Source organism: Pleurodeles waltl, chromosome 8, assembly GCF_031143425.1.
Source record: "Pleurodeles waltl isolate 20211129_DDA chromosome 8, aPleWal1.hap1.20221129, whole genome shotgun sequence".
Classification (NCBI taxonomy): Eukaryota; Metazoa; Chordata; class Amphibia; order Caudata; family Salamandridae; genus Pleurodeles; species Pleurodeles waltl.
This window is the reverse complement of record NC_090447.1, coordinates 1,521,946,921-1,521,968,199: the sequence shown is the minus strand read 5'-3', so window position 1 is coordinate 1,521,968,199 and position 21,279 is coordinate 1,521,946,921. Positions and strand designations below refer to the sequence as shown.

General features: G+C 45.9%; 1 protein-coding gene across 1 annotated transcript in view; it reads right to left on the bottom strand.

Annotated features, from left to right (window-relative positions):
• LOC138248885 (zinc finger protein 850-like) overlaps positions 1–21,279 on the bottom strand; it is a 199,267-nt gene that overhangs the window by 154,212 nt on the left and 23,776 nt on the right. The window contains exon 4 of the mRNA XM_069202865.1: positions 6,327–8,669. Coding sequence (XP_069058966.1) covers positions 6,327–7,560 — 1,234 coding nt within the window. The 5' untranslated portion in view covers positions 7,561–8,669. The remainder of the gene's footprint in view (positions 1–6,326; positions 8,670–21,279) is intronic.

Sequence of the window (21,279 nt, the reverse complement as noted above, 5' to 3'; positions counted from 1 at the left end):
TGTGTCTGCAGTAATGTGAGTAAATCCGTGTGTGGCATAGTTAGTCCGTATATGTGCCAAAATGTGCTGTGACGCAGTTAGGTGCCATGCCATGTGCCCCCCTGAAATGGTGGCTGCCTGACTTGTGAGGAGGGACCAGGGGAAATGAGGTAACTGTGCTAGTGTTGTGCTGCGTCGCGGTAGGTGGTCAAAGACCGCCGCGTAATTCAGCATTGGTTATGATTGGGCCCTATGGGTTCCAGGAGCCAATGGCGATGTACGCCGGCGGTGACTGTACGCACTGCTTCGGACGTGACCACCATTTTCTATCTGTTCACTCACTTGATAACCGACCTTCAACAGGAGAGGACCTACACTGCAAGTGCTGCTGTGACCTGTGTCTGGAAGATACAATGGCTCGAGTGTCTGGGGAAAGGGCCCCTGCCTTCACCACGAAGGAGTTGGACAAACTGGTGGACGGGGTCCTCCCCCAGTACACAGTACTTTATAGTCCTCCAGACAAACAGGTGAGTACACTGTGAGCATGATGCGTGGGCAATGCCTGTTTGGAGTGGTGTGGGGCTGAGGGCTGCATGTTTGGATGGTGAGTGTATGTGAGTCAGGGCATGGTTGGGAACTGGTGGGCAATGAGTCTGACGGTACGGACGGGTGAGTAATGTCCTTTCCTTCTGTACCTTTCCTCTAGGTCAGCGCCCACCTGAAGAAGGGTATTTGGTGTGCCATTGCCAAGGAAGTGCGGACCCTGGGGGTCTATCACAGACGGAGCACCCACCGCGCAAGAGATGGGAGGACCTGCGCCACTGGAGCAAGAAGACGGCGGAGGCCCAGCTGGGGCTGGCCTCCCAACATGGAAGGGGTGCCTGTCGCACCATGACCCCCCTGATGTTCCGCATCCTGGCGGTGGCCTATCCGGAGTTGGATTGGCGCTTGAGGCCATCACAGCAGTACAGTGTCATAAAGCTGCCTCTGCGCGCTTTAGGAAGTATCTGGGTGGGGGATGTGGGCTGTGGGTGCCCCTAGGCCAGGGTGAACATGGCAGTGTAGGTCCCTTGTTGGGCATGCACTGAGGCACTCCAACCCTAATAGTGTTAGTGGGCATCTACTACTGGGCGGGCTCCTGTGGGTTTCAGGTGTGCAGCTAATGGCTTTAGGCATTGTACCCCATGGGCTGGTGACTTTCCTACTAACTGGTAGTGCATGGCCTAGTGCATAGGGCTGCTCCCTGTGTGTTGTGTCCGCCAACGGTAGTGATGTTGCTGGCATTGACCATGTGTGTTCTCTGTCTTTCCCTCCCTTCTTGTTTTGTCACCCTGTCCTTGTGTGCATTAGCATCATCATCTCCTCCTCCTCTGATGGGAGCTCTCTGGCGGTGGCGGACATCTCTGTGCCCAACCCAACAACAGGTACAGCTGCCGCCCCTCCTTCTAGCACCACACTCCCAGCAGCCCCTCAACGAGTTTCCCGTGCCTGCTCACCCAGGAGGGTGGGCATCTCCTTTGCCCCAGGCACCTCAGGCCCTGCCCCAGTCAGCCCTGCTGCCCTTGGTGAGGAGGCTATTGACCTCCTGAGATCCCTCACTGTTGGGCAGTCAACCATTCTGAATGCCATCCAGGGTGTCGAGAGGCATTTGCAGCAAACACATGCATACCTGGAGGGCATTCATTCTGGCGTGCCGGCCCAACAGAGAGCATTTCAGGCTCTGGCCTCGGAACTGATGGCAGCCATTGTCCTTGTGTCCAGCCTCCCCCCTCCAACTTCCACTACCCAGACCCAATCCCTTCTACCTCAGCCTAACCCAAGCACACCATCAGACCAGCATGAACACACATCAACACACAAAAGTGGCTCAGAAAAACATAAGCACCACACATCCCAAAGGCACTCACACAAGCACCATACCCATGCACACATACCAACATCCTCTTCCTCCACTGTGTCTCCCTCCTCCACGTCCTCCACCTCCCTCCCAGTCTCGTCTCCACTCACACCTGCATGCACTACATCATCAGCCACTACCTCCATCACCATCACGCCCATCACTACACACAGCTCACGTGCAATCACCACCCCCACTACCATTCAAACGTCCCCCGTATCCTCTCCCAGTGTGTCTGTGAGCCCTCCTCCTAAAGTACACAAATGCAGGCACACACCCACTCAACAGCCAGCCACCTCACAACAACCTCCAGTCCATGCACCTTCACCCAAACTCAGCAGACGTACACCTCCTACAACCACTACCTCATCCTCCACTCCCACACCCCCCCATCTTCCTGTCCCAGCGTGTCTAAAAAGCTTTTCCTAGCTAACATTAACCTCTTCAATACACCTCCCCCACATCCTTCCCCTAGGGCCAGGGTGTCTAGATCCCAGCCCAGCACCTCAACCACCAAATCTGCATCCACTGTGGTCCCTGCTAGTCCGGTACGATTGAAGGGGGCACCCGTCAGAGCTGCCAGTGTGTCATCAACAGATATGAAGGGCTACCCTATTCCACCACCTGCAAAGGTCAAAAAGGGGCCGGCTTCCAGCAGGGGAAAGTCACACCACCCAGGCCTCGCCCAAACACTGAGAGGACAGTTCCAAGGTCCCTGCAGCGACTGCCAAGGTGGGGAAGGGCCACAAGCCAAGGGGCACGCCACCTCAGGGCACGATGTCTCCTGGTGGTCGCCACCAAGGAGCCCCGAGAGGCCCAGACTCAGGGCCTCAGAGGTCCAGAGCCAGAGCAGGGAGTGGCAGCCGCGGACCCGCAGTCCTAGGCCAGACAGAGCAGTATGCGCCCCAAACAGGGCCACTGGAGTGTCCAGATGTCTGTTACGCCATGTCCCGGGGCCCAAACAGAGCCCAAGCAGCAGTCTGCAGACAGGAAGGCCTCAAAAGCTCCACAACTCTCAGGCTGCAGTGTCCCTCAATCCAGGGGAGCAGCACTGCAGGAACCCCCAAAAGGGGGCACACCCGCACAAGACTCTAGACCCTGGCCTGGCCACCCGACCAGCTCCACTCCGGGGGCCAGAAGGCAGACCCAGGGCACGGTACAGGCCAAAAGGGAGTAGTCACCAATGCAATGGGGGGAGTTGAGGGGGAGGGAGTGAGTTCAGGGGAGAAAGTCCCCAGCACCTCCGGATGGAGCCCCCCCCCCCCAAAGAAGTCCCAGGATGATTGTCATGGTTGCCCCTACGAAAGGCAGAGGAACACACTCCAGGTCAGCCTCGGCCTAGGCAGCCCAGGCCTGAGCAGGTCCTCCGGATCAAGGGGGTGGTGTCTCCATTGTCCGACGCCGTTCCGCATCTGCCGGTCTTACGCACTGAGCCAGGTAGGTAGATGTAGGGCCCCCCAGGTGGAGAGAGAGAGGGGGGGGCTCCTGCTCCCTGAGATCCCCGCAGTGTGCACGGCCTTAGTTTCTCCGCCGTCAAGGGTCCCACATCAATGAGTCAGGGGATGTGGGCCAAGTCCGTAGTACAGCTCCCCAAACTCCACAGGCTTCACTCCTGGCTGCACCCCCACCCCCCACTGCCTCCCAGCCCGCTGCTCAGTCTCTCAGGCACCGGGGTCTGCCGGCCTAGCGCAGACCAGGCCCGCCATTTTAGGTCACAGGGAGGATCACTTCAGGATGCCCTGATGGCAGCTGTGACAGCCTCCGCTGCTCACTCCAACTCCAGGTCAGACATGGAGTGCACCAGATGTATTGCGTGCTCCCACTGGGGTGGTTCAGGGCAGGACACTGGAGGGGATGGTGGCAGATGACAGAGGGTCCAGAGTGCGACCGCCATCTTGACCCCATAAGCAATGCTGCCCTGCATGCATCCACATTTCATTTGGCATTTTTCAATAAAAGAAGAATGCACAGGAAGTGGCATGAATTATCTATAGGTTTCTATAGCATGTTCTGCTTTTCTAAAAATAAGCTTCATTTACTTACCCCATCCCAGAAGGGCATGTTACAGTCCAACCAAATGGGAAGTACACAGAGTTTTTTTTAGAAATAAAAGAAATGCTTGTATGGCCCCGAGAGCATTCTTATGCCTAAGTGTGCACTACAGACCGGGTGCCACCAAAGTAAAAATAGCTGTTTAATAAGAGTAAAATATATTAACATGAAATCCTCTAAGCACATTGCCCCACAAAGCAGAAGGTAGACAGTATCTATGCTAAAGTGTAATCTTTGCACAAAGTAGGGAAATATTTTCTAAACTGGATTGTTATTTACATATATGACAATATGACCAGCAGGAGGTAAAATCAATCTTTTTTTTTTTTTTTTTTAAGTTAAACAAATGCATTCTGAATTGTTATGTACTATTAAATATAAATAAATAGTGGGACACCACGAGGATGGCCAGGTGAATCAGTGTCATTTGAATGCTGCTTGACAGGTTGCAGGTATGGAAATCATGGTTCTTTTTCAACAGACCTCAATAGAATGATTGTTAAAAAAAAGTCTAAAACTTGAAAAGGTCTAAAACTTGAAAAGGTCTTGCAAGATGGTGTCATCTGGTCACTCTACACATCATAATTACTAAAAGAAGAAAAAATATACATAACAAGATTGCTGTTTCCTATCCTTAACACATTGTACTCTTCTATTTACAAGCATATATAATTACCAGATTTGAGCAATGAAATTGAATCAATAATTTAATAGAAGAAAAGGTACATAGAAGGTAATCCAACAATATGCTCTTATACTGACCTCGAGGGGCTCAGGAGACATTTTGAGGGCACCTATGAAGCATGGGTTTCATCAGCAAGTTAATAGCCTCAAACCAGTCTACAGAGCTTTACTATTATAAATTGTCAATTCAATATTCCAATCATGAAAATTCATACCTGACCATACTAATTTTACTGACTGAATGTGAAGAACAGCATTAACCATCTCACCATTATACAGACTTCACGTACAGTTTTTAGTAAACATTCCCATTTGAAAAACAATGCATTCTTCAACCCAACTGCCGCAAAATAATCATGTAATATAACAAGTACAAAATGACTAACATTTATAACATGATCCTACATTCCCATCTAAGGGATCTGGAGATATTTACAAACCATATGGTCCTTGGCCTGGTGGTTTATGATATCATCAGAACCACATGATGGAAATGTAGGACCATAAGACATGGGTGCCTATTATTATCCTACAAGAATAACAAAGGTTATACATTGAAATATACCTGGACCTTAGTGTTCACATAATACATTAAAGCACCCACCATCCCCATGCCCATGAATGAAATAGAAAAATGTGCCCCATGGTCAACAATGCCAAAGGTTACCAATATATTGCACAGCAGGATCAAAGAGCTATCTCTCCTTACAGCATAGAAAGGGCAACGTCCAGAGTGGGAGGGTAGTTTCAACATAATATTGTGTTTTTTCAAAGTTAGAAAGCACAATAATTTAATATTACCTGACACTGGCAAGGTTTAGACACTGTTTCTTTATTAACCTTACAACCCTGCATGCTGAAAAGTAAACAAAAACCTACCACATTTACTGTAGCAAAAATGATTGTCTTGGATGTGTTGCTGACAGCGACTTATAATTTCACGACAGACTGAAACATACCCTATTCGATGCTTATGTATGAGTTTGCCTGGGTGTACATTTGCCGATGCACAGATAGTTGCAAAAAAGCATGAAAGCTCCTCCCACAAGAACAGTACAACAGATTGTTATTTCAACATTGTGGGTTCACTAATTGAACGCTAGGCATAATAACTCATGAAAGCTCTTCCCTCACTTACTACATCTGTGGGTTTGCAGGAGGTATCTTACAGTTTATGAATGACTGAAACATCCTATATATTTTATGTTGTTTTTCCTATGTGTGATTGCTGGTGGCATTTTAGGTATGTTGAGCTAGCAAAGCCCATTCCACCTTCACTGCATTTGGATGTTTTTTTTCTGTATGCCTTCACAGATGAATGGTTAAGACTGATGCTTGAGTAAAGCTCCTTCCACATCCACTGCATGTGTGTGTTTCTTTCCATTTGTGTGTTAGCTGCTGACTCCTTAGACGCATGGATTTACTAAAGGTCTTTCAACATTTAATCCATTTCTATGTTTTTTCTTCTGTATGCCTTCACAGGCGGATGGTTAGGACTGGTGCTTGAGTAAAGCTCTTTCCACATTCTCTGCATGTGTATGTTTTTCCCATGTGTGTTAGATGGTGGCTCTTTGGATGCATGGATTTACCAAAGCTCTTTCCACATTCACTGCAGAAACTATGGTTTCTCTACTGTATGCTTTTGCAGATGGATTGTTAGGATTAATGCTTGAGTGAAGAAATGTCCACATTCACTGCATGTGTATCATCTAGCCTGTGTGTGTTAGTTGGTGCCTCTTTAGATGTGTAGCTCTGCTATAGCTCTTTCCACATTCACTGCACGTGTATGGCTTTTCTCCTGTATGCCGTCGCAGATGGTTGGTTAGGGATGATGCTCGAGGAAAGCTCTTTCCACATTCACTGCAAGTATATGGTTTTTCTCCTGTATGCCTTCGCAGATGGATGGTTAGGCCCGATGCTTCAATAAAGCTCTTTCCACATTCACTGCAGGTGTATGGTTTTTCTCCAGTATGCCTTCGCAGATGGATGTTTAGGTGTGATGTATGAGTAAAGCACTTTCCACATTCACTGCATGTGTATGGTTTTTCCCCTGTGTGTGTTAGCTCATGGCCCTTTAGATGTGCAGATCTACTAAAGCTCTTTCCACATTCACTGCAAGTGTAAGGTTTTTCCCCTGTGTGCGTTCGCTGGTGTTTCTTTACAGTTGATGCATCCGTAAAGCTCTTTCCACATTCGCTGCAAGTGTAAGGTTTTTCCCCTGTGTGTGTTAGCCAGTGGGTCTTTAGATTTGAAGATGTATGAAAGCTCTTTCCACATTCACTGCAAGTGAAAGGTTTCTCCCCTGTATGCCTTTTCAGATGCGCGGTTAGGTGTGATGGGCGAGTAAAGTGCTTTCCACATTCACTGCATGTGTAAGGTTTTTCCCCTGTGTGCATTTGCTGATGGATCTTTACAGTCGATGAACGTTTAAAGCTCTTTCCGCATTCACTACATGTGTATGGTTTTTCCCCTGTGTGTGTTAGGTGGTGGCTCTTTAGGTTTGAGGATTTACTAAAGCTCTTTCCACAGTCTTGGCAAGTGTATGGCTTTTCTCCTGTATGCTGTCGCAGATGAATGGTTAGCGCCGATGTACAAGAAAAGCCCTTATCACATTCACTGCATGTATATGGTTTTCCACCTGTGTGTGTTCGCTGATATATCTTTAGTTTTGATAAATCAGTTAAGTGTTTGCTACGTTCACTGCAAGGATATGCTTTTTTCCTCCCAGTGTGTGTTCGCTGATGGAGCTTTTGTTTTCCTGGGAAGGTAAACCTCTTTCCACAGTCACTGCAGGTGTATGTTTTTTTTTCTCCTGTGTGTGTTACCTGATGAAATTTTATAGCTGCTGTGAGTGGAACGCTCTTTCCATTTTCACTGTATACGTCTATGTTTTCTGCTGTGCGTGTTCGATATTTGCCCCCTAAAGCTGATGACTCATTAAAAGTCATCTTATATTTATTACTGTTAAGTTGTTACTGGGAGAAGTGTACGGATGATGAGCAATTAAAATTCTTCTCACCAAACCAGAACCTTCATGGTATTTCTTCTGTTTTTGTTTGTTAATAACTCTTAGTTGTGATGGCTGATTTACTCTTGTGCCACATTTACTCCGTTCTCATAGGTTTTCACCTGTGCATGTTTTGTGATGCTACTTTAGTACTTGAAGAGAAATCACAGGTCGTCTTATGTTGTGTGTATGTTTTTTTTTCCTTTGGAGTTTAGAGTCTAAGCATTGGTTATATTTTGGTATAAATCATGTTAATGTGTTTACTGACTGACCATTGTGGTTCCTGGACCACTAACTATATTTTAATATTACCTAGTTGTGTGTAGTATTTGCAGTGTAACTGCTCTTGATAATAATATCACTGGAATTCTTGCAAGACTGATAACATATGTTGGCCTTTTAATCAGAAGTTGTGTCTTCAACCTCCGTTAAGAACTTTCGACTATGTGTGCAAAGAATAAAACTCACAGCTTATCTAAAGAGTATGTTTCTTGGACAATATTTATGAAATACACACACAAAGATTAAAACTCATTACCAAGTCTTTATGTTCTAGTAGCCAAACACTCCTTTCTTTTACCTTTCAAATGCCTGCTTCATGATTGATGTTTTCAACACCTATGGTCTCTTTCTATGGATTGGAAGGCCCAGCTAAAACAGCGTTTATAATGGACTAACACAACAGCATTTATATTATCATGTTAGAGAAAGGAGCATTGCTGGAACTACCTGATTGTTATTTAAGATAAAGTGTGGTATCTAGCATGCTTAAATACTGGATGTGATATGCCAGTGTGATTTTTGTGATTTTAATTTATTAGGATGTTTTGGGTCTGGCAGCATGAATATCCTCAGCCTCTTGAAGCTGTCAGATGATGTTCTTGTAGAATAAGTCTGATCATGCATAACATTCTGTGCCTCCTACTGAATTATTCTGTTTTCAATTACTGTTTGGTATCCTTTCAGGTTCTTCTCGAGTATCAGATAGCTTTCCAGTATTGTCATATTTTCATTACCCGTCTCCTTATTATGTGTTCACGAATGTCCTCTCTGTAGATACAAAAATACTTGTAATGTTGAAGTCTATAAGCAGCACATTGTACAATATGTCGCTGATAAAATGAAAAAAGTTAACACTCGAATACATTTCAGTCACTGGTAATAAGTCTAGGTAGCAATTCAGCCCACCATTTTAGCTGACTGTGTCACTACCGACAATAATCATTCTTATGGCAATTGGCATTAATCCTGCTCCAATAAAAACAAAAAATAACAGCCCAGTATGTACCAGAGACCCCGTACATCTGAATAGTCACATAAGCAACAACACATAAAGGAATTAACTTCGTTGGCCTTGGCCAGTGAGTTGTGGCTTAAGTCCTGTGGCACAGCAAGACAATTAATTAATACATTTCACTTCATCGTGTTCATAGTTTAGTAAAGAATAATATTACAATGAAAATCAAACATAACAAAGCTACCAGGAAAATGTAACACAACATAGCCGTTTGAAAAATAGAATCATTTTCAGTACAAAAACCAAATCCTTGAGGGAAAATGAGAATTGAGTGGCATGTCAAAGTGTATGATGTCTGTACTTTCACTGGCAAAGACAGTAGCCAGGCAATGTCTATTTCATCCCAATGTGCTATTAGAGGGGCTGCCACGTTTCAGTGTGTTAATGTTTCATGCTGGATGCCGAGAGATTGGCCATGTGTTCAATAATGGTTTGTTTATTAGATTCAAAACTAACAGTTCAGAGGGAGGGCTTGCAACCTTACCCGAGCCAACTAAGTTGGCATGTGCAAATTTCTGTCAAAACAGTCCACGGTCTTAAACAAACTGTTGTCAACCATGTAGGGGGATTAGATTTCTATGTCATACATACAATGCTGAGATCATACAGGAAACAACCAGATCTGTTAATCAGGTCCAAGTAAGATGTGTAGAGCTAATGGAAGCTGACTTGCACAAGTTAAAACAAGTTCTGATAGTGCCGGATTTAAAATGAGACACAGTCTACTTGGCTCCCAAGTAGTTACATGAGATATGTCTGTACTAGGTATGGAAATCAAATAGCAGAGTTTTATCCACATATTGTAGTCCTGCTGATTACTAGCACTCTACTGTGACATAGCAGTAAATGATTTGAAAGGTGTTTAAACAGACAACATCAATTTCTGTGTTCACACTGCCACCACGTAGAAGAATAGCCATCCACTGGTTAGACTGATAAGGCTCAGCAAGTGGCTTAAAGCTGACACTCACTGAAGTGTTGCTGAAAAAACTCGCATGAAGCACACAGGAGATGAGCCGAAACTTAATGAGCACCTGGGAACATGATACAAAATGCTGTGTAATGTGATGTATGATAAGAAATGTTGCATTCCTGAAACACAACGGAGCTTGGTTATATACTTGTCAGTCCTTCTATAGCGTAGCCTTGTAGAAAATTAGTGTAACTGATTTAGAACTATCATACTTTGTAAGTATGTATTAGGCTATAATTGATGACTTCTTGGTTTGGTAGATCATCGACTTCATACTTCATACTATGTTTGATGCTTGTATTTAAACATTATTAAACATAATACAAATATCTGTCAATGTACCAGAAATTGGGAGCTGAGAGATCATCAAACAAAATTGTGAGTAATTAAAGAAACTTGTAGTACTACAAAAACTATCACCTAGAAAATCTATTTCTAACTAGGGACTTCTCCCAACTCATCCTTCAGCTTTATTTAAGGCTACTCACAAAAACAGCAGCGAGTGAGAGAAGGTATAAATCTGAAACTATTCAACAACTAACCACAATGACACCACATACAAACCAAAGGCAGCATACTACATTTGAATAGTAACCTTAAGACCCAGCAGCACCAACACAACCATTTCCAACCACAAACCAAACATATCCTAAAATGCATGGGCTGATGTGAGATTCAAGATGCAACCGTCCAAGACATGCGCTGAGATAAACCGCAACAAGGCAGACAGCAACAGGCACGGATTTGGGACACAATAATGTTGGGCCAGGCACACAAAATGTGAAAGTCAAAATAGCAGTACTGCAAAGAGCATTAGTTGACAGACACAGTGTTAAGGTTATGATACAAGAATCCTCAACTGCGAAACAATGCAAGGGGAAATTCAAAACCAATCTTCCGCTAGTCTTTGCTATGTTATGCCCAGTATTCCCTGCTCCTAGTCAAATGGCAGTCTTTATTAAGATCTGTCCACACACTGCATCATACTGATGGGATTTGGAGTTATTTACAGAATAAACTTACCCAAGGAGCAAAATGCTAGTGAAATCTATTTGACCGATAAAGAAATTCATTTCTCAAATCTACTCCTTAAATGAACTGTTTGAGTTAAAAAAATAACCGATTTCTATTCTGTTTTAATAAAACTAGCACAAACTAAATGCTTTGCAACAATGTTAACATACATTTTGTGATAGAAAGTGGTATTATTCTTGTCTGTACGAACCATACTAACACATAAATGCTCTGTAATAGGTAATTTCAGCTTAGTAATCACTGTGCATAAAGCAAGAAGCAGCCCATTTATTTAGACAGGCTACTCTGACAATTATTACATTAACAATGGGTGTATCGACAGAGGGGGCGCTCCCTAACAATATGTGCACAGCAACCATTGCCCTTATGCCAAAGGCTGGAAAACCTGCAGACCGGTGGGACTCCTACAGGCTGATATCTCTGCTTAATTTGGATATCAAAATACTAGCTAATGTACTGGCTAACCACTTGAGAGGGGTAATCATGGATTTGATTCACCCAGACCAGAATGAGATTATGGCATGCTCTTCGACCAAACTTAACCTTCAAGGTCTTTATAACAACATTGTCACAGCAGGAGTTAGGGCTCAGTGGAAGGGCTCTGTTTTTTCAACATTATGAGCAAGATGGGATTTGGTCCCAACTTTTTGAAATGGGTCAAGTTTCTCTTTTTTAACCGTAGGGCGCAGCTCAAAGTCAATGATGTCCTCTCTCGGGAATTCCCCATAAAACAGGGGCACGAGGCAAGGCTGCCCCCTCTCACCAATGCTATTTGCCCTAGCAATAGAGGCGCTGGCAGCATGGATTCGGGTTGACGCCCAAATCTGGGGCTGGAGATGGGATCACACATGGGAGAAACAGCTATCCCTTTATTTGGAAGATATTCTATTGAACCTAGCCCACATGGACAAATCTTTTTTTGCGGGTAGGTGAGATCTTCACCATTTATGGGAACTTCTCCAGCATTGGGATAAACTGGAAAACTTCTCTGATATTCCCAATGGCCGGCAGGTAAGTTGAGGTCCACCTCCCCACGCTGTTAAAGGTTGCCACTTATCTTAAAGTCCTGCATCTGTGTATTTCCAAAAAAAGATGGTACCCACTATGAGGATAACCTGATCGTACTGGTTAATAGGCTAGACAAAAATGTTTAACATTAGAGGGGCCCGCCGCTGTTGGGAAAGGCAGCAATATTTAAAATGATAGCGCTGCCCCGATTCACCCTTATACAGCAGATTAGCCAATGCTTATAAATAGGCTCCCGACATCCCTGCTCTGGCTAGACGGCCCACCACAGACAGCGCTTCAAACGCTCCAGCAGTCCACCTACGACGGGAGTATAGTACTACCTAACGTATGTAAATATTACAAAGTGGCACAGATCAGTGTTCTTAACCAATGGGCAAACGTGCCGCTGGAAGATCCTGCCTTCCAACTGGATTGTCTGGCTAGGTAGGAGGGGCTATCTGAAAGCACTGTACGGTGGAGAGCTCTCCATCTTGGAAGATGTGTGAGGCACAAATGGCATTGTACCTTTTGCATATCTAAGGACAGAGTATGTTATGGTGCCCACACAGGTATTTAAATAGCTCCACCTGCGTCATGCACTGGAAGCACAGATATCACTGGAGCAGGAAACTAAAGAGGAATCACTACTGGAGGGGAGTTTGCTGCACATCCAAATGACCACGAAGGCAACCTCCCTCGCATATTGCACTTTACGGACTAACACGCAGAAGGTGCTTGACAAATTGAGGTCCCCTTGGCAAACTGACGTAGGGGGAACTAGCATGCAATAGCGATAAAGGTATGTTTTTAGCTGATTCACCTGAAAATACTGTAGAGAATCTATTATACAAAGTAATTTCTAAACAAAATAGGCAGGGCCAGTGACAATGCATGTCTGCACACCTGCATCCAGGAGAATACATCTATGCATACTATATGGGCTTGTGCGAAGGGACGTCCAATCTTGGAGAAAGTTACTGAGAGACTGGAAAGTGCTGCAGGCGTGCCCACTGACAGACAGGCAACCCAAGGCTTGCTGGGGATATGGCACAACTCTGACACCTCCTCTTTGCTGGTTAACATGGGCTACCTGCTGGCAAAAAGGGAGATTGCACGGCTATTGGAGAAACCAACTAGCCCACAGCTGCAGAACTAGGAAAGGGAAGAGAACATATGCTGTGTCAAGGAAAAGCTGGTATACAAGAGAAGAGGGAGTATGAGGAAATTTGAGAACATTTGGGGCAGTTGGGACGCCGAGAGCCGATGATACCGGATTGCATGGGCGACAAGCCGGACCTGAAGTAGAGACAGGGACGTAGCTGTGCTAATGGAGATTAAGCCACATATCTATACGTATGATTGTAAACTGTGAACAACACTTTATACACAAATCTCTGCATGACAAGTATGGTCATCATGGATGAAAGCGTGAAGGCCTCAGACTAAAGTAAGAAATTCCACCTCTATAAATAAGAAAGCAAACGTTTTAGACCTCTTTCAGAATGGCTTGTAATAGCATGAACACCAGAATCCTAGGAAAGTCTATGACCATAATGATGAAGAAAGTCACAAATGCAGACACACAACTCGACAATACAAAAAAAAACAAGGACCAGCACAGAAGACTACAATGCCAGCAGTAGAGGCATGCTCAATAAAGCACCCTGGCTGTGTAGAGGAGTCAGACCTGCAGCAGAGTGGGAGACCAGAGACAGATACAGATAAAATATCTCCTGCCTCAAAAATGGAGAAAACAAATCTGTTGATGCTGCAGGCGGCCATGAGAGAACAAGGTGGAACAAGGACAATTAATACATCGACCAGTAAGAGGTGGATGCAAGAGTCTAGTAATAGTGTGAATCTGGATTCTAGTGAATAATCTGTACATAACATGTAGAAATCAGTGGACAGTGAAGAAGGATAAGTGAACCTGGAATGTGAAATATAAGTGTATTTCAATCTTATTCAGTACACATTTAGGGGCAATTAAATCAATGGTAAAGTGGAGGGAAGTTATGAGCCTAACAAGTTACTTACCTTCGGTAACACTTTTTATTGGGGGATACAAATTCTAAATTTAGATTCCTCACCTTTTGACTTTCCAAGTGCAAGACTGGATCTGGAAACTTTTCTCCAATAGCTCTACTACGACGGCAGGGGTCACAGGTTCCAAGTCCGCTTCGCAAACTGCGTGACATCACTGGAGCCATAAAGCACCTTGTTGGCATGCTTCGTCAGTTACCATTCGAGGCTAACAGATGATACCAACTTACTAAGATAGGTGCGGTTCCCAATATTATCAATAGAACATTATTGCTACAGGTTTTATTTATGATGTATTGAATAACTATGTTTAAAAGCTGCATTTGTAAACAGCTATAAGTAGAAATGAGAAGCGTCTTGGTATAGAAAACCATGCTACATGTTTATAGTGTTTCTAAATGTGGTACCAGTTTGGAAGTGTATGTGGTGTAGAAGTCCACTGGCAGCCAGTCCGATCCTGGTGTTTTATTTCTGGATAGACTCTTAATTGCCTCACGTATCTCCTCTGACATTATAGGAGCTCTCAAGGTCTTGCTGTCATTCTGTGTCACCTTAAACAGCAAGGCTTGCCTCATAAAGGTGTCTAAAGCCACCTGGGGAGGGGGCGGCGTACAGCCCCACATAAAAATCATGGAATGCTTCACTGATGGCCCGCTGTGTGCACACTACCTCATGCATTGGGTCACGTATTGACAGTCTGGGTGTGAGCACAGCATCTGCACAGATCAAGAATGCTAAGGAGGACCCTGACTTGTCCACTTCCGTGTGTACCTCTTATGGTGAAGGAGACGAAGGCGCTCCAACAGTTCAGCGTAACTAATGTGGGACTCATACAATGCTCTAGCACTCTCGGGGTCAGTAGGAGCCCTTCGTTCCAAGGCTCCCAATCTGTCCTCCAGCAGTGCAATGTCCCTCACTGTCTCTTGTCTTGCCCTTACCACCATACCGATGGAAGCTCCTCGCACCATCAACTTAAAGGTGTCCCATTCTAGCATTCGTGGGGATGGCGTGCCAGTATTTTCAGCAAAATAGGTGTCAATAGCCTTTGCGATTTTCTCCTAAAGCCTGCATCTTCTAGTAAGGACAGCTGCAGGCGCCATGTGGGTACTGTGGTTGGCACCCTGCCAAATGACAGTCATGTGAATGGCATGTGTCACCATTGGGAGGAGTGTAGTGTGGCATAGAAACCTATCCAAGTGAGTGTGCAGCACATGAGGATAAGAGTAAAAGGTATATTCCCATGAAGCAACATTGTGGCTGCACCATACATATGACAATGCCCTCCATTCCATCCATTGCTTCAAGGTCCTAGATTGGCATATTGAGGTCGTGCCTGGTAGGGGATGTGTGATCTGTTCAGTGTAGTGTCCAGTACTGCGCAGAAATCCCCACCCAATATCCAAGCGAGTGTTGCCAAGTCTGCCAAAACTTTTGATATGTGTGCTAAGAAAATATCTTGTGTTGGGGCGTATATGCACCCCAGCACTAATGTGTCACCATCAAGAGTGCCCTTCAGGAAGACATAACAACCCTGCATGTCTAATTTGGTGTCATGGAGTGCAAATGGGACCCTGGCTCTTACCCATATGGTTATCCCCCCTTCCAAAAGCCAAGTATGAAGTATAGAAAAGTTGACCTCTCCATATCTTACGCATCTTCTGGGCCTCGTGAATGGATAGGTAAGTTTCTTGGAGAAATGCTATATGTGTATGCCGCCTACGTGGCTGTGCAAATACCCAGTGAGTTTTATGCATGGATCCAAGGCCCCTCATGTTCCAAGTGATTACGTCATAAGTACCTGGGACTGTGGACATATGTGACAGAATTGCAGAACACGACTCTCCCCCAAGGAGCACCAGTCATTTGTGAGTAATCCCACACTACTACCTGTTGTGTGGCGCTAGATGACAATGAAAAACAAACTATCCCAAAATTGAATACAAGGTCCAGTATTGCAGAACTATTAGACCAAACAGTACAACCTAAAACAACAGGTACCTCACCTGAAAACAAGCGCCTACGCATTTGGAGTGCACATGGCTGTGCCTAGAAGTAAAAGGCAAACGTGAACACATCATTAAAACCTGTGATGGGTAAAGGGGAGTCCACCGGACCCTGGCTCTCATCATTTGGTGATAACTCTAAACAACAGTATACTCTTGTACGTTGCATAGGTGTGGATACCACACACACAAGAACTCCAGAGTCACCTCCTCCTTGGCGGGTGACGATATGCCTCTGGGGCATACCCTCAGGTATTTGAATAGGATTGTACAGTTTCACTGGAGTGGCCCTGCAGCTGGTAGTGTTTAGACGACGTGCTTCTTGGTCCTTATGCAAAAACGATCACATCAGATTATGGGTCATCTGCGGCGTAATTGATGGAAAAATTGCTGAGCTGCCATCAGATTCCGAGTCTGAGGCACTCCTCTGTGACAAGCTGGAGTCAGTACGGGTGTTGCAGGGTCTGAGAGACGAAGCCGCCTTGATTGCCACCTGCTGTCCCTCCCTGGCTTGTCGCAGTGTAGGTAAAAGGTTCGGATCGCTATGAGGGTTCGAATGCTGCTTCCTCCTACGGACCCCCCTGGGGCTGGGAGATCCCGAATGGGGCTTGCGTTGAACACATGAGTCTGGGAAATGGGCTTCCAGCGAGTTCCACGCTTCCTCCAGTGTCTCGAAGAAGAGAGTACGTGCCTCATGGGTCACCTTCAGCTTTGCGGGAAACATCAGGGCACATTGCACTCCCTTAGAGACAAGTTGTTTCTTGACCTCCTGAAAGGTTGAGCACTTCTTCTGGACTAATAAGGTATAGTCCGGAAATAGGGAGACTTTAGCGTTTCCTATGTGCAGGGGGGCCCTTTCACGTTCTACTTGCAGCAATGTATCACGGTCTTTATAGTTTAAAATCTGTGCCACCATAGGCCTGGAGAGCGCCCTTGGAACCGGCTGTCTTGTGGGGACCCGATGCGCCCTCTCCACTATGAACACTTCAAAGAGCCCTGATGTGGCCACCACCGTTCGGAGCCAGTCTTCGATGTATTTAGTGGAATTGCGGCCCTCCATACCCTCTGGTTCTCCCACTATACGGACATTGTTCCTTTGAGCTCTGCATCGTCAGTTCGGTCTTGGAGCCGTTCCAGTTGAAGGCGCAAGACATCAAGTTGAGTAGCATGGTCTGCCTGCACTGGGACCAGGGTCAAGATAGCATGCTCGTTTGTTTTGATCTTGTCTGACATTTTGCGCTGGTCGTCTCTTAGTTTATTAATGTCTGTTGCCATCTTATCCAGGCAAGATTTGATTGCCACTCGTGAATCTCTCATCTACTGTACTATCAGGGCTAATCTGTCTGCTTGGGTGGCCTAGTCGGTGGGAGGGATGACATCTTTGGGTGTTTGCGCAGCAGAGCTCTCAGAGGGTGTGAAGCTGGGTAGAGGCCGCAGGATCAGTACTTCAGATTTATTCATTGTTCGACCCATGATACTATTGTTGGAGGAACTCACTCTGTCAGTCTGCAGCGCTTCATTAGACCTCCACTCGGCCACTAGCTAGCTGCACTCTTCTCTCTGGAGGGAAGGGCGGCATAGAGCCACCCACGGGGCGGGGCAGGTCAGCTCACAGCTGCCAATGCCCGACTCTGCACTGCCTGCGGAATCTCAAACGGGGCCACTCGGTCACAAGCTACGGCATCCGGGCACGGCACGGCCCACCGCTCTACTCACGCTGTGTGTCTTCAGCGTCGCTGGCAGGCAACCAGCATGGCAGGATGCACTCCTCGCTGCAGCCCCGATGACCAGCCTCACCTCCGTCAGGTCTGGGCACACTTGATTCGGGGCCTCGTCCAGTCCCAGGCCACAGCCTCCCCTCTGCTCAACCAGGCCGTCCCGGCTGCCCAGTGGGATCCACAGATCACGGCATCTCCAGTCCACAGTCACTCCTCCCATCGCCACCAGCCAGGGGACACTGGGGCCAGCTGCACTCCTCGTCACGGCCAGAGTGACCGAGCACACCTCAGGTATGACCACTCGCTCTCGTCTCGGAGCCCCGCAGGGTGCAGACCACCGTCGACTCGCCTCCTATCCGGGTCACCTAGGCCCACACACTGCCATCTTTGCAGCTAGCCATGCCCCCCATCAACCATCCTTTCTCACTTCCGAATCCAAATAGTAGAGTTTGCCAAATATGTGAAGGGAGGGACCTAGTTCTGCTTTGCATTTATCTGCTTAAGGAACACCCCTAGCTAGGGCACATATAGCTCTGGCAGAATGAGCACGAAGACCTTCAGACGGCACCTTCTGAGCCATGGAGTAGCAGAGTTTGACACACAGGATTATCTATCACAAGAGTGTTGGTTTGTGAATAACTTTTTCTTTCACTTTCCCTATGTATTCTATGAAGAGTTGATCATGGAGTCTGAATTCTTTGGTTCTGTCAATACAGAAGCTGGTTGCCCTTTTGGGGTCAAGTCTACCTAGTCTTCCTTCTTCCTTTGTAGAACGAAGAGGAGGATAGAATATGGAAAATGTAAAGAATTTACCTAAGTGGAAGGGAGTAACTACTTTAGGGAGGAAGGCAGTCCTGGTCCGCATTAACAGTTTGTTAGGAAAGTAGGCAGTAAAGGGTGGTTTTACACTCAGCGCTTATAGTCGACAATCCTTGCTGATGTGATGGGAATCCCCAAAATTATTTTGATGCTTGACAGCCTCAAGGGACAACTGAGAAAGGGTTCAATGGAGAACACATTAAGATAGAAAGAACAAAACGTAGGTCATATTGAGGCGCAATAAAAGGAGAAGGGGGTAACTATTTGTGAAACTCTTTAGAAATCGTAAAACAATTACGGATTTAAACAGTGAGGGTTGATCCGGTAAGACTAGGAAAACCACTAAGGCAGACAAGTAACTCTTCAAATTGGACAGGCCTCTGGGCTAAGTGGAGGACAAAAGAGAGAATTTCAGATACATTGACTTTAATTGGGATCTATGGATTTATCAGCACACTCTTTTACAAATCTAGACCATCTGCCAGAGTCCACAGATTTGGTGGACAAACGTCTAGAAGATAGAACAATGTCCACCACATCAGGTGATAGAGAAAGAATTCAGGTTGACACGCTCAATCTCCAGGCATGTAGGCTCTGGAGGCTGAGGTGTAGCACCTGCCCCTGTGACTGCAACAGGAGGTCTAACCTGTGAGAGAGACGAAGCAAGTGGGACAGAGAGATACACAAGGTCCACATACCACATCCTTATCGCTCAGTCCGGGGCAATTAGGATTACTTGGGACTGATCTAAGTGAATCTTCCTCAACACTCGAGGAAATAAGAGTATGGGAGGAAACAAATTGGAGCAGGCCACTTGAAGTGAAACGCGTTCCTCAAGGCTCCCTGCATTGAATACTGAAGAGCACAGAATTTCAGGCAGTGAGAGTTCTCGAGTGCAAATACATCCACAAAAGGAGTCCCTCTTAACTGAAAGATGTCCTGGATCACTTCTGGGTGAAGATGCCACTCGTGGCCTGCAGATGACGTCGGCTGAAAATGTCTGCTTGTACACCGAGAGCTCTGGCCAGGTGATTTGCTACTACACAATTCTGGTGGTCCTGAGCACAGGACCAGAGCCACAGACATTCTGAAAAGAAGAAACAACCCCACTTCTCTCAGTTTATTGGTGTACCACATCGCTGTTGTGTTGTCTGTCAAGATTTGGACCGACAGACCAAAAAGGCAAGGAAGGAAAGCCTGAGAACTAGACACATTGCCTGTAATTCCAACTGATTGATATGTAAGCTGTGTTCTTCTGGTGACCAGGGGTCCCTGATCTCCAGTTCCTCCAGATGAGCTCCCCCACCATAGGGTAGAGGCACCCAGGATAACTGTGGCCACCAGAGTTGGAGGGTGAGAGGATTTTCCTTGATTGCTAGTTGTCATTTATGATCCACCACTGGAAATCTACTGCTGTGTTCCTTGGGATCTTTACGCATGCCTGCAGATCCCTAACATTTAGGAACCACTGCCTGCAGAGGCACCACTGAAGGGCTCCAATGTGTCAGCATATATGTGTGATCAAGAGAATGCAGAAGGCTTCAAGAACTAACAGTCGCAAGACCATCAGGACTGGAATGATCGCTCCATTAAAAAACATAGGAATCATAGACTGAATGTCTTGAATCCTCTGAGGTGGAGGGAAGGCTTGATTCGATGTGGTATCCAGTATCGCCCCTATGAACAGTATGCGCAGAAAGGGCACCAGGTGAGACTTGACTTTGCTGACTAAAAAGCAGAGGTTGTACAAAATGTAAGTCATTTCTTGTAAGCAGTAAATCAGCAAATACAAAGTCTTGGCTTTGGTTAGCCAGTCCACCAGTTAATGGAATATAGAAATTCCCGTACTTCTGAGGGAGCTGCTACCACTTGCATCACCTTTGTGAAGACTCATGGTTCGGAAGTGAGGACATATGGTAGGACTTTGAACTGATAATGTTCTGATCCTATAGTGAAGCGGGGATACCTCCTGTGTGATCTCAGGATAGGGGAGTACAAACAGGCATCCTGCAGATTGAAAAAACCTTCTAGTCTTATGCATTCAGCACTAGCAGAATCTGAGCCAGGGACAGAATTTTTAACTTTTACTTTTTGAGGAACCAGTTCACAATTCCGAGATCTAGGATTGGTCGTAACCCAATGTCCTTTTTTGGGATCAGAAAATATCTAACATAGCACCTCTGTCCCTTTTCCTCCTCTGGAACCAATGCCACTGCACCCTTGAGTAGCAGGTAATGGAGTTCCTGTTGGAGTATTTGCAAGTCTTTGAGCAGTAGAGTGTCTAATTGTGGCGGTATGGGATGGAGCTATTGTTGGAAGGGTAGAGATGCCCCCTTTCTACAATTTTTAAGAACCAAAGGCCTGACGTGATGGGCTTCCATTTTTTAAGAAAGTGGGATAACTGTCCCCCAACTGTTTGATAATGATCTGGTATAACTAAACTAAGGCTGCTTCTCTGCTGTAGCTGGGAAGTTAAGGAGGAGGGGGAGAGGAATAGCTGGCTTTCATCCTCGACCACAACCTTTTTGCTGCAGGTAAAGCAGATTGGACTCTTGCAGGTTGTATTGCTGTTTGTTCCCAAAGGAAAATTCCCAGCGAAAGCCTCTACATGTTTTGTATTGTCTGTAGTCTCTTAATGAGATAGAAGACCTGATCATTTAGCTATTGCCTTGCTATTCTTAAGTCATTCGAGAGAAGAGCTGGCCGTTGCCCCAAAAAGTTGGGAACCATCAAATGGTAGGTCCTGCAAGAAGCTCAAATTCCT